Source organism: Orbicella faveolata, unplaced genomic scaffold (assembly GCF_042242905.1).
Source record: "Orbicella faveolata isolate gen_17 unplaced genomic scaffold, um_ofav_v1 contig_4, whole genome shotgun sequence".
NCBI lineage: Eukaryota > Metazoa > Cnidaria > Anthozoa > Scleractinia > Merulinidae > Orbicella > Orbicella faveolata.
The window spans coordinates 903,300-915,448 of record NW_028301569.1 but is presented as its reverse complement, the minus strand read 5'-3'; the positions used below and the strand labels follow the sequence as shown (position 1 = coordinate 915,448).

Here is a 12,149-nt window from a genome sequence, read left to right as displayed (position 1 = left end):
TTCAGAAAATAGCTGTGAGATATTTGCGAGTCAACGAGCCATCCAGTTTTCAATGTTAAATCCCAAAATAAAACACCACATAGCGCTTTGTGGTGTTTTGAATAGGCCACAAAGCGCTCTGTGGTGTTTTGAGTAGGCTACAAAGCGCTCTGTGGTGTTTTCAATAGGCCACAAAGTGCTCTGTGGTTTTTTGACTACTACTGCTGTTTTGTAAAGCAAAGCGAACTAGGAACAGTTAGAAAGCACTCCGCCAATAAAAATCTACTCGACAAGAAAATTTCTGTAATAAATGTTCGATGCTACAGGAGACGGCTTACCCAAAAAGGTTCAGTCAGCCTCAACAAACTTATACTGAGAAGAGGGCTTTCGCGAACCGGATTTCGTGTGAGTGACAAGATTGGGAATAGAGAAATATTGCGCAGATTGAGTGGTAGTTTTACAGCACCGAAACTAAAATTGGTTACACTGCTTCTCAGAAATTTTGTTTTGCCTCTGTAATATCATTACACGATCTGAATAATTTGAGGATAATCAAAGCGCGGAGTTTAATATTGGCTGGCCGGGAACACGCAGTTCGCAAACCGGAGAGCAACCACTGTTTAAATCTTCGATCGAACTTTCATGTTGAATTTGAAACTGAAAATACACTAAGCGGTCAATTTCCGATAGAAATCTTGTGAGGTAAATGCCATTCTTGCAAATAGTCGCTGCATATTTACGTTCAGAGTCACTCTGGTTCAGAGTAAAGACATACAAAGTCAAATACTGCTTCCGAACGCTACCCCCCTCCAAAAATCAATTTTGCTCGAAGACCGAACTGCAACGGAGTTTAGTTACCAGTCTTATGCTGCGTGTTATTAGATAGAACGCATGATATGATTGGCTCCGTATATCACATTACGTCAGAGGACATGTCTGCTACATAGGACATAACTGCAACGGTACAACAGTATGCGAAAAGGTAGCCTGGTTCTCAGACGTCCGAAGTCGTTCGCGGTCCCCTCGCTTCCCCTCTCTCCCTCACAGGAAGCGAAGGGACCGCGAACGACCTCGGAGGGAGAGAGGAGAAGCGAAGGGGCCGCGAACGACCTCGGACGTGTAAGAATTAGGCTACGAAAAGGGCTATGGAGACGAGAATAAATAAAATATTCGAAAACCATTCAGTGGATAACGTCACGAAATTGTGATGTTATAGGAGATTGATAAAGAAGACACTCTTCCAAGTTTTAAAACTGTGCGTTTTCCCAAACCTCAGATATTCGTCGAAATATTTTGCACAAATTTACCGAGCCCAGTATGGAGCAGGGTACACCCACACAGCGGCCAGAAAATAGCGTAAACATCTGGAAGTTACAAGGGCTATCTAGGCAACGGGTGTCTGGAAAAAGCGAATAGCGAATAGTCGCGAATACGTCTTTATTAGGTTATCTTTATGTTTTCTGTTTTCTTAATGTCGGTGATGGACAGCCCTAGCCTGAGTCCGGAGAAGAAAAGGTAATATCAAAATTCATTGAAATTCTGTTGCTTATTTGGATACTTAATTAACGCAGGATATTAGATCTAATGCTAAAAATCACGAGATAAGTAAATATTTTTTGACAAACGCGTTCGTAGCTCCATGTTACACACTCTGAAATTCAAAATGCGTTGGTTTCCAGACGAAGCAAGCTACTGAGCGGAAATAAATGTAGCACCCCTTATGCCTGATGAGGATAAAAACTTCGGTGTCTCTTTAGTTTTGGATTTTAGAGCATCACGTGCCAAGATCTCTTCGCCATCGGCGAGAAAATCTTGCGGAAAGAAAAAGAAGAAAAATTCAAATGTTATAATCAATTAGGGAACATGTGCCCACTGAGAGGTTCCTATTAGTCAGATATCAGCAAGGGATCGGGCAAACTCAGTTTACAATGGTTGCCTTTTTGGTATGACGACTACCGTCTCGGGCCACAATAAAAATGTGAAGCCGATGTGACAAACACTTTCTTGCTCGAAATGAGTTTTAAAACCCACAATTATATATTAAGGAGAAATCAGCTCAGCCACCCAGGAATGTTGCGATTTTTAAAGCTGATTTCCCCGTCAAAACTAGACCCGAAGAATCGAGAAAGTTGACCGACTACTAAGTTTCACCGCGCTTTAAAAGTTTAAATTCGATTCTTATCTAGCATAATGAGCAACAGCTAATGAGAAAAACAAAAACAATGACGTCAGCAAAGACCGCCCGATTGAAAGATCCTCTTTTAAAATTTTCACCAGACAAAAATTCAAATCAGCAACCTACCCATATATGGGAATAATTCATCAATGACTCTCAAATCAAAGTATCAATCTTTTAGTTGTAAATGTTTATAAAAATCCTAAATTGTATACAAGCATATTTTGCAGGAAACCTTCCTACAACTGACATTTTTAAAGACCAGTTAACTCTGTACTGCAGTTTCAAGTTAACACGCAGCAGATCTTTTGCCCCTTTCCTCTCCGACTGGAGTGTATGGGACAAGATCCCGTTATTCGAGTGAAATTCGAGTGGAACTGGAAATCCCTAAGCTGAGCAAGTTAGATTTGCCCGTCTTGTGTGTTTGAGATCCATGGTCTCCAAAGTGGAGGACTGCTGCATTCCACGGGGCTTGCGTGTCTTGCTGCAGATTTTGTCTGAAATTCCACTGATGCATGATGGCTGCAGGAAGCGTTTCCCGCCTTTTTCAACATGGTACCTTCGTGAGGGATAAACGGGCTAAATGCGCTCGAGGGTGGCGATGGCGGTGGCGTTGAAGCACAGAAGAAATGTGATTCTCCAGTGCCTTGTAAACCGTATACTGCTGGGCTAGGGGAGTAACTGACAGGGCTGTCAGACTTCACGTGTCCCGGAGTAGTCGTGTGCATATTATAGCTACAAGATGCCGCCAATCCCGCCAGCATTTGTTCTCGCAGTTTGGAATCCACCCCGCTCTTCTGGTTTTCCATGAAGCTGCACATTTTGGTTGCGCACTCGTTAAATCCCGCACGATAGTTACTGAGTGATTCAGGATCACTTTGATTAGTCCAGTAACCTGGAAAGAAGGATTAAATTAAGTTTCAAAATTCATAGTTAACATATGTTAAGACTGATTTTCACCAAGAGTGATAAGTCAAAGCACAAGCACATGGCAGTGAAGACGCCCACAACACAAGCAGTACAAAATATTTTTGTTCTTCTTGTGCTTATGTCCAATGAGAACTTGCTGATCTAAGCGTAAGCATAAACAGAAGCCCGCCATCTTGTTCTACTGTACGAGGAGGTATGGAAACGAAAATAAGGCATATTTTCATTCTTGCATCTCAAATTGCCTATCCTTGTGTTATCATGGCGTCCTCACTATCGCTATGTTTGTGCTTGTGTCGTAGTGAAGGGACGGCCTTAGACATTGACATGGTCATTCCAGCCACATATGGAAAGTTAATTCGGCATTGTTAACTCACTAACCTGTTACTTGCTGCTCACGAATCATTTTTAAGAAGTTCACGGTCAGCTCCAGAATTTCAGCTTTTTCCATCTTTTGGAAATTTTGATCATTCTGCGAAAGTAAAAAGTCAAATGTTTGCAAAACTGGCAATAAAATTTCATTTACTTGCTAGTCATAATACTCAGTGTGAAAGTGTGTTCGTCCAGCGACGCTTTTAAGAGAGCTTGTGAAACTTCGTGCAACACAGTGACCCATGATCATGAACGCTTGAATAAAAATACGCATAACGAGCGATGGAAAATAAAATGGTAAATAAGTTCGCCCGGCCCTAGCATGATAAGTTTTGCAAACAAGCACCTTAATTCGATCAAATTGAACAGGGTATACTTACATCACGATACAGGGCAGACAAAACGAGTCCTTTCAGTTCCTCGAGGCTTCGGTTTATGCGTGCTCTCCGTTGTCTTTCCAGCAAGGGTTTACTTGCCTGTTGAACACGGAAAATAAAGAATAAAGAAACGGAAGCAGCAGCTTAAAGTTGATAAAAAGCAAGTACCTGTCGTCTTCTAGTTAGCGAAATTCTTTCTGCCATGTTGACCGTCAAACGATGTGTAAATTTCTTGTTTGTAGATTACGGAGGACCTTTCTGTATGACGCTGAGTCAGGAAATGATGTTGGCGCAAAAACTCTTCAGCTAAATTACAATGGCACGGGTTCGCAATTTTGCACGCATTTTCCTTTGAGCCAATCACAAGCGTCGGTTGTCTTGATGCAATCAGACTCTTCATTCTCGCACGCGAATGCGAACAAATTATTGGCTTTGTTGCAAATATTACGCTTTCAAACTGTCAAATCCTTTTAACCTTTTCACTTCAAAGAAAAAGCGATGAAATCCCTGCGGACTTCCAGTGCGCGATTGAGATACTTTTATCCCTACAGGAAAAAACGTTCATATCATTTAGCAGTCGAATTGACCTTTCTCGCGCGCCACGCACTGGAAAAATTCCCGCGAAAATTTATCCGTGGTGTTGTAAAACTGCGCGCGATCTCCATGACAATTGCAAAATGACTTGACAAACCATGCGTGACCAGTTCTCCTAACTTTAAATGATTCTACCCAGCGAATGATAGAACTCTAAATATGACTTTTCTAAATTTCAAAAATGATCATTCATAAGTTTCTGGTGCATTACATTTTTTGCTTTCAGTAGTCGGCAATTCCCTGGCACTGAGTAGTCACTCGTAAAAATATGACATTTTCAGTAGAAACAAACCGTTCCATTCTGCGTAAAAAGTTTAACATGGTATTTCATGTTGTTACAAGTTTTAAAAGGTGAGCCTGTTAAACTATATGTGTAAACCCTCAGCGCGTGCCTTTAATTATGGAGTGCAAACTTTTATTCACATAAAAAAGATTGAGTCAACAGAACATAAAAGGCTGTTTGGAGTTCGAAATATAAAGTATACCGCCAGAAAATACCTGTAGTGGAAACATGGGGAACAAAGTGAACCGGCTAAATCTGTGTAAAACAATGTTTTTTAAATGACAATACAGGGTCCCAACGGGCACACAAAAATAACGAAGACTATGTTTTTCAATGGGTAATCTTTCTTTTGAAAAAATGTGATCATAGATGTGATCATAGATGTGATATACGAAAAGCCCTTAGTAATTTTTTCCCACATACAGAGCAGCTATTCTACCACTATCAATAAAAATCCTATCATTGATCAGCCGGAAAACAGTGAACTCAACTGCTGTAGTTTTCCTGTGATCACGTTCAGAACGTTTTGTGTTTAAATGTTGGTTTAGCAATGGTCGCATCATATCCCCCTTCGGACTCTCCAAAACAAAATTCAAACAGTTTGCCTTTGCTTACTCTAGAAAATTTCCATGAGAATTTTTTGCTCTGCACAAGAAAGATTGCTGATCTTGTTGCAAGCGCAAGTGTGGTGTTTCAGTCTAAAGGGCTTTGATTAAAGATGTCGTGCATAAAACCTTAAGCGTCTTTTCTTTTATGTTTTAAAAAAAGCCCTTTTGTTTTTGACTTGCCGCAAAGGTAATTAAAATGTATTAACATCAGTGTTGTTCAATAGCTGTATTGAAGGGAGGCCGCGAGCCTACACAGCCATCTAATTCCATTTTCGGCTATAAAACGGACATTATGATTTACTTAGACCTCGTTAATTTGTTGTTGTAATACTGTTTATCTATTAATAGAGTAATAACAACATAATACCTTATTAAAATGTAAAACTTGAGTTTCGGGTCGGGGTCTTCAGTCTTGAAATTGTCAAGGGACACTTCGCCGAAAAGCTCATTGAATTAAATCATTCTTTTGTTCACGTTGCGTTCTATTCTTTTATAATAAGACAATCCTCCGGTCAGGCACGCCTTTCCAATTAAGCAGCAATGAAGGCATTTTTCTTTTTGTTTCACCGGGCTTGAAGGAAAACAAAACTAGTGATTCATTTCATTAATCTTTAAAACACGCAGTTGTAGTCTCCAAGTGATATGTTTTTAGGCTCCGTCCACACTTCGCCGGAGAATTTTGAAAACGTAGCTTTATTTCTGCGGTAAGGCCTACCGTCCACACTAAACCCAGACGAAAACAGAGCTTTTCAAACCGAAAACGCCGGGACGAATTTGAAAACGTCGGCTTTGCGTTTTAGTGTGGACAGAATACATTTTGAACACGGAGCTTTTCGAAAACGATGGCGTCTTTCCTTGACTGAATTTTCCTCGAACACAAGTAAGTAAAGTAAAGTAAAACCTTATTTGAGTGTCAAAGAATGACCTGCAATGATTGCTGTGTTTTCAAATTTCTACGGCGTAGTGTGGACGGAAAACATTTGATGTGTTTTCAGACTGAAAACGCCGTTTCAAATTTCTCCAGCGTAGTGTGGACGGGTTCTTTGTTGCCCAAAAGTCGAAATGCAAGAGTCGAACTGGGAACGAGAAAAACCTCCACGACGATCAAACTTCTCGTGCGAAGCGTGCCAGGAAGAAGAGCCACTACTTCGACCGCCAAGGACTTGGAGAAAGTCTATTCATGAATTAATGAAGCTGAGTTTCCTCGTTGATTAACTCCTGGATATTAACTCAAAAAATCAGCATGATACAAGTATTAGAATGAATGATGTGAGAGTTTTTTGTGTATATATGTAGCCGTACTGAAAGACCCATCGAGGTCGTATTGATGTCACACAAGGAATTTGCCGAGTAATCCCTGAGCGTTAGGGACGGGGAATCTCATATCCTTTTCACTGCCTCATATCGTGTAATTAAAGGTTCAATATGACCGAGAGAAATTTGCCTTTATACCTCTGAATAACTGGTTGGCTTCTTTCTTTTCTTTTCTTAAATGCATGCATACGTCAGGCGTAGCGGTGGCAGCTGTAATAATATTTACGGTAGTAATAATTAAATTTCGTGCGGTGTATGATCGTCTTACTTCTCTATCATGCACGACGAGTGGTTACTCGACGAGTCCTAACGTTACCACAGGCAGCGCCTGCCTGGACATGGAAACCGGTAAAAACGACAGAAGGACGAAATTCTTGTAGAATTCGTGCGCAAAAATGCAGACACTGCAATCTGATCGGCTGAATTTTGTTCACAAGTGCGACGTATGAATCAAATCGAAATTGGTAATCACATTTCCGCCGCAAATAATTGATTGAATTCGATACTGCAGAAATGCGACGTATGTTTTTACCTCCCCAACTCACCTTTGCGGCAAGTCAGCTTAAATTAACACATGCCGCGCGTAATATCCATTTGAGTCTTCTCAAATAATTTTGTTCGACAGCTTATTCGGAACTCGAATCTACGGGCGTCGAACTTAATTGCTAATTCGATGCAAAATCTTTGAGGTAAACTATAATTTATATTATGCATTGTAGTCGGTACATGTGCAGTTCGACGTCTGAATCGAAGTCGAACGTTTGCTATTCTAATTCGACTGCCACTGTCAAAAAGAACGGCAAGCTTGACTCAAATACAAATGTGTCGACCGCATCCGATGCAGACGTCGAACGTAATATGTACCTAATAGTGACATTAGGTTCCGCACATATAAAGTTCGACGTTTGCACTGGGCCTTAGTTTAAAATGTAAGAATCGTCTGAGACGTATTTCTTACGGGGACTTGATTAGAAAAGCCAAGAGGCACCTCGGAAATGGGTCTATTAGCATGCATGGAGTCAGAACCTGTAATGAACACATCGAAAACACGGTGTAAATTCCGTCAATTGCTGCCCGCTCGCGGTTCGTGCATCACGTGTCACCTCCTGAGAAACCGACTGTTTTGCATGCTAAACTGGACTAATTTGAATAAAATTCAGAGCGTGATTTCTGCAACGGAAATGAACGAATTCTGACGTGAAGGACCTGGGCTATAGGCTCGAATCAGAGGCACCCGAGAGGCAATCTCATTCATGTCAGAAGCCTGGGCTCGATCAAATGTGCGGAACGAGTTGATTTGCTCCAGTCCCTGCACCGTATTTGGCTGACGTTTTTTTTTTTGGGGGGGGGGGGGGGGGAATCTAAGCTTACTCGAGCAACTGTATCCATTGTCTTGTCACATAACAATATTTAAAAAGACACCCTTTTGTTTAAGACGGAGCAGCCTGACAATACACTCTGTAGTAGAAGTACCAGACAGGAGGTATTATCAAAGAAAGACGTCTCTAATTTGCACCATGTTGGAAAATGATTATCAGAAAAATATTTGCATTCGAAAATTATTTACGATTCAACTAAATCTCCGTTCAGTAAGTGATCATAAATTGTAACATTTGAAATTTAGTAATTTAAAATTGGCTTCTTTCATTACACTTATTTAATTTTCCTACAGTTTGATTTATGTCATATTTGACCTCGAATTTCAGAAATATTGCTTTGGATATGATTGAAGTTGACCAACAATAGAGCTAAACCACTGTATCGAGAATCTTGTACTGTTTCAAAAACTGAGAGAGTTTGAACTGTGTAATCATAAATGGAAACTTATATGCTTCTGCAGTAAAATCTTGTCAAAAAGTGTTCGGCGAAATGAAGTGGCTTTCAAGAGCGATAAGATAATGGAAATGTAAGGCTGTGAAATGTTGTGAACACCGCTATTGTTTCGTAAGATAATTAAACAGACTTGAACAGGCAGATTCTAAGTCCATCACTCAATCTAGAAAAGCGCAATCACACACAATATAAATTTTTGACACTGAAAGAGACATATTTCCGTTTAACCCATTAACTTTTTAAAAGGTGAAATCCTGAAAACCTGGCTGGGCACTGAAAACTGAATTAAGTAGACATTAATCATTGATAGCTGCATCGTTAATCAAGCACTATTTGAGTTAGCACTTTGCAATACTCGAGAGAATATTAGTCTTTATTATGACCTCGACTATAAAAACGATTGTTTACGTAAGGGTTACATAGCCGTACTGCTACATCATTGGTCAATCAAATTAATAACAGCGAGAAAAACGCTCGTTAGAACGAACTGTATTTTCGATGGAATTTTAACGCCATTTGCGGCGGGCAAGAGCGTTGAGTGGTCATGAAGTCGAACAACTCCACACCAGAGGAAAACAGCAAAGATTCCTTACCACACAATGGTTACTTTGACGCTAGTTACGATTCTTGCTTAATCATTCTCAGCGTTTTGATTATAGCGATCAACGTATTGGTACTTGTGCTGTTCGTAAAAAGACGGCCACTACAGACAAAAACCAACCTGCTTCTCGTAAGTTTGAGCGTCTCTGACCTAATGATGGGCCTTCTTGGTATCCCCATGAACACTGCTTGCAATGCATTAGTCGGTTACAAGAACTTCTCTGGACTGTGTATCACCTCAGCTGCAGTGTATAGGTTTATTGCCGTGTCCACTATTTTTCATATCCTGATAATCACAGGCGAGAGGTACGTGTCTGTCATCTATCCCTTCAGATATATGCTCATTGTAACCAAGAGGAGAATGGTGATTCTGGTAAGTTCCGTGTGGTCCTTGTCGCTGTTCATGGCGCTGATTCAACTGGCCTGGCAGGAGTTTGATCATTTCACCTCCCGAAACCCAACCAAGCTGCGCTGGGGTCTAATCTACAACATTGTTGGCATTGTAGTGTGTTTGTTGGTGCCATTAGTTCTCATGCTCTTCTTTTACTTTCGAATGTTCAAAGTCATTCATCATCAAGCTAAACAAATCAGGAAACTGAACAATATTCAAGAGTCTCACGGCAGCCGCAAGCATTTAGTTGCTGAAAAACGAGCCATAACTATCTTCGCTCTCATGCTCGGCATATTCACATGTTGCTGGTCTACTTGGTACATAGGCCTCCTACAGGACTATCTTAGTAAGGACGTTTTCTACGCTATTCCTTCAGTTTGGTTATTAGTTTTTGACTTTTTGCGATTTTCCACTTCCTTGATCAATCCCATGCTTTACACGTTCTTGAAACAAGATTTCCGTCGTGAGTTGTACTTGATGATTCCATGTTTTAAGGCGAAATACGAACGAGCTGATCACTTCACAATGGAATCGATAGTTTGACACAAAGGAATAGTAACCGATCTTTGTAAATTCTTTATTAAACTCATAGCCAGTTAGTCAAACCTCACTGAAAATTCTATGCAAAAAATCAAGCCTTGAGATAGTCGGTGGATGAAAATAACACTTGTAACATAGCGAATAGTGAATCAATATAGCCACTGCAATCAGAAGATGATCAGTGTATTACATATGCCATTTGCATTTATTCGTTAAAAATGCCCTGTTTGATGAAAAATTACTTGTATACGCGGCTGTGGAATTTCGAAGCAATTTGTGGAAATAATCTTCTTTAACATTTGTGATAGTGTCGTATTTGTAGAACAATGCAGTGATGCAGGAAGATAACAAGAAGATAAGAGATAGCTCCTCACTTGAAGAAGAATCAAGACAAAAACTAATCATCTTTCCTAGAACTTAATTATAATTGCATAATCTTGCATGTCTGCAGAACCGCGAAAAATAAACACAACAAAATTACTTGTGGGAAAATAGAACACGTTTAACGTGTGTGTTTGAACAGCGACTATATTTTAATATTAGTTTTTCTTCGAGTTGGTATACCTTCGTTCATAATAGGAGTTTACATCACATTTGTGTTGATTGCAAGTATTTATTTTCCAGCTGAGCACTGGTTCGTTGGACAGAAGTTAATTACTGAATCAAATTTTCCACTGAAGAAAAATGATTGAAATGGTTCGTTTACAAACGAGAATGTAATTAAATGTAAAGTTGGTTTGGACGTAGTCTATTGTGTCCACCACGTTCATTGCTGCGGCGAACGTAACGAGGTTACCATGAATAGCGGTGAGCCGGAAAAATGAACCGCGTAACCAAAGGCGACTGAATAAATATGGATACTAAAATGAAAAGAAAATTATACTCCGAATTGAGTTTCGTATATAGTGATTAACAGTATATGTCGTATTCATGTTAACCGAGAAGTTGTTCCTTTCATAGGATTACATTTACTTCTTTCAATCTACTGCAATAAGTAACTTTTGCAACTTTTTTTGCAGCTACTAAAAGCGTATAATCTTTTGGGTTTTACTGGTCACGTTTGCTTAATTGAAATCTGTAGTGAAATTTTCGCCATAATTGGGCAAGCAGGATATGGGCAGGGGGGGGGGGGGGGGGGAGTATTCGGGATTGAAAGTGAAGGAAAGGTTTCTAGGTGTTCTTTACAATTTTGGACTCTAGGGGATTTAAAAGTTCACCCGGTATTCTTTAGTTAATGAGATCTTGCAAGGTATTTTAAGTTCGGGTTTAATCTCTGTATTGGCTTGGACAAGATATTTTTGCCAATGGGATTGCATGATCAGGGACTTGTGTACACATATTTATGTTTCCTTTTCAGTTTCTCTGTATTTTTCGGGCATGAAAAAGACGTAGGATTTTTCTGTTCGTTTAGTTTTAGTTAATGAGGTTTCTTAGACCTAATTTTGGCCCGGGAAATTTTGGGGTATTAAAATATGGCTTCAAGAACACCTCCTATCACTTTGAAAGCATACTTTAGCATCATCCCCCCGGCTTTTATATTGGCTTTGTCGTTGCTTTCACTCGTACTTTTCAATAAAGTGCTGATCACATGGAATTTTTTCACCTTAACGATGTACTTAGTGTTTGAAGAGACCATGTTCATTAGTGAAGACAGCTGATTTTCAATATCTTTATAGATAAAGTGTGGTTGCGATTCGAAAATAATACTCTAGAGAGAGAGAGAGAGAGAGAGGGAGAGAGAGGGAGAAAAAAATAGATAGAGAGAAGTTGTCCAGGACACAATCGACATAGAATTCTGAACAAAAATACTCTTAATCCGATTAATTAACGGCTGAGAATTACAGCACGACTACCCTCGTTAATTGTGATCTCTAACGAAGCGTTAGTCGTCAACTTGGGCTATTGTTTTAGAGTACTTTCAGTTTTCATTATCTTTTCAATCGAAAATCTAATAAATTAACTTATGCTTAAAGGCGTATTTTGATAGCCTTTTACATTTTCGGTTCTCTAACCAAAAAAAGTTAGGCTTGATTTCAAAATTTTCGATTTTTCGGTGTATTAGAAAGCAATGGCAGATCAACTTTGTGCATTGATTCATTAGTGACAAACACTCATACCGTGATTTAATAACATTTCTGACTGATTTCCGTCGCAT

At 39.7% G+C, this 12,149-nt stretch overlaps 2 protein-coding genes across 2 annotated transcripts; one reads left to right on the top strand and one right to left on the bottom strand.

Moving 5' to 3' along the window:
• Positions 1-2,316: 2,316 nt before the first annotated feature.
• On the bottom strand, positions 2,317-4,380 carry LOC110053705 (transcription factor HES-4-like). Its single transcript, XM_089275784.1, has 4 exons — positions 4,000-4,380; positions 3,835-3,930; positions 3,464-3,554; positions 2,317-3,050 (listed from the first exon to the last, which is right to left on the bottom strand). The coding sequence occupies exons 1-4, from the start codon at positions 4,033-4,035 to the stop codon at positions 2,557-2,559; spliced, it is 717 nt and encodes a 238-aa protein (XP_089131910.1). The 5' UTR covers positions 4,036-4,380; the 3' UTR covers positions 2,317-2,556.
• A 4,408-nt stretch (positions 4,381-8,788) lies between these two features.
• LOC110053723 (histamine H2 receptor-like) lies at positions 8,789-10,679 on the top strand. Its single transcript, XM_020759990.2, has one exon. The coding sequence runs from the start codon at positions 9,008-9,010 to the stop codon at positions 9,995-9,997; it is 990 nt and encodes a 329-aa protein (XP_020615649.1). The 5' UTR covers positions 8,789-9,007; the 3' UTR covers positions 9,998-10,679.
• Positions 10,680-12,149: the final 1,470 nt, after the last annotated feature.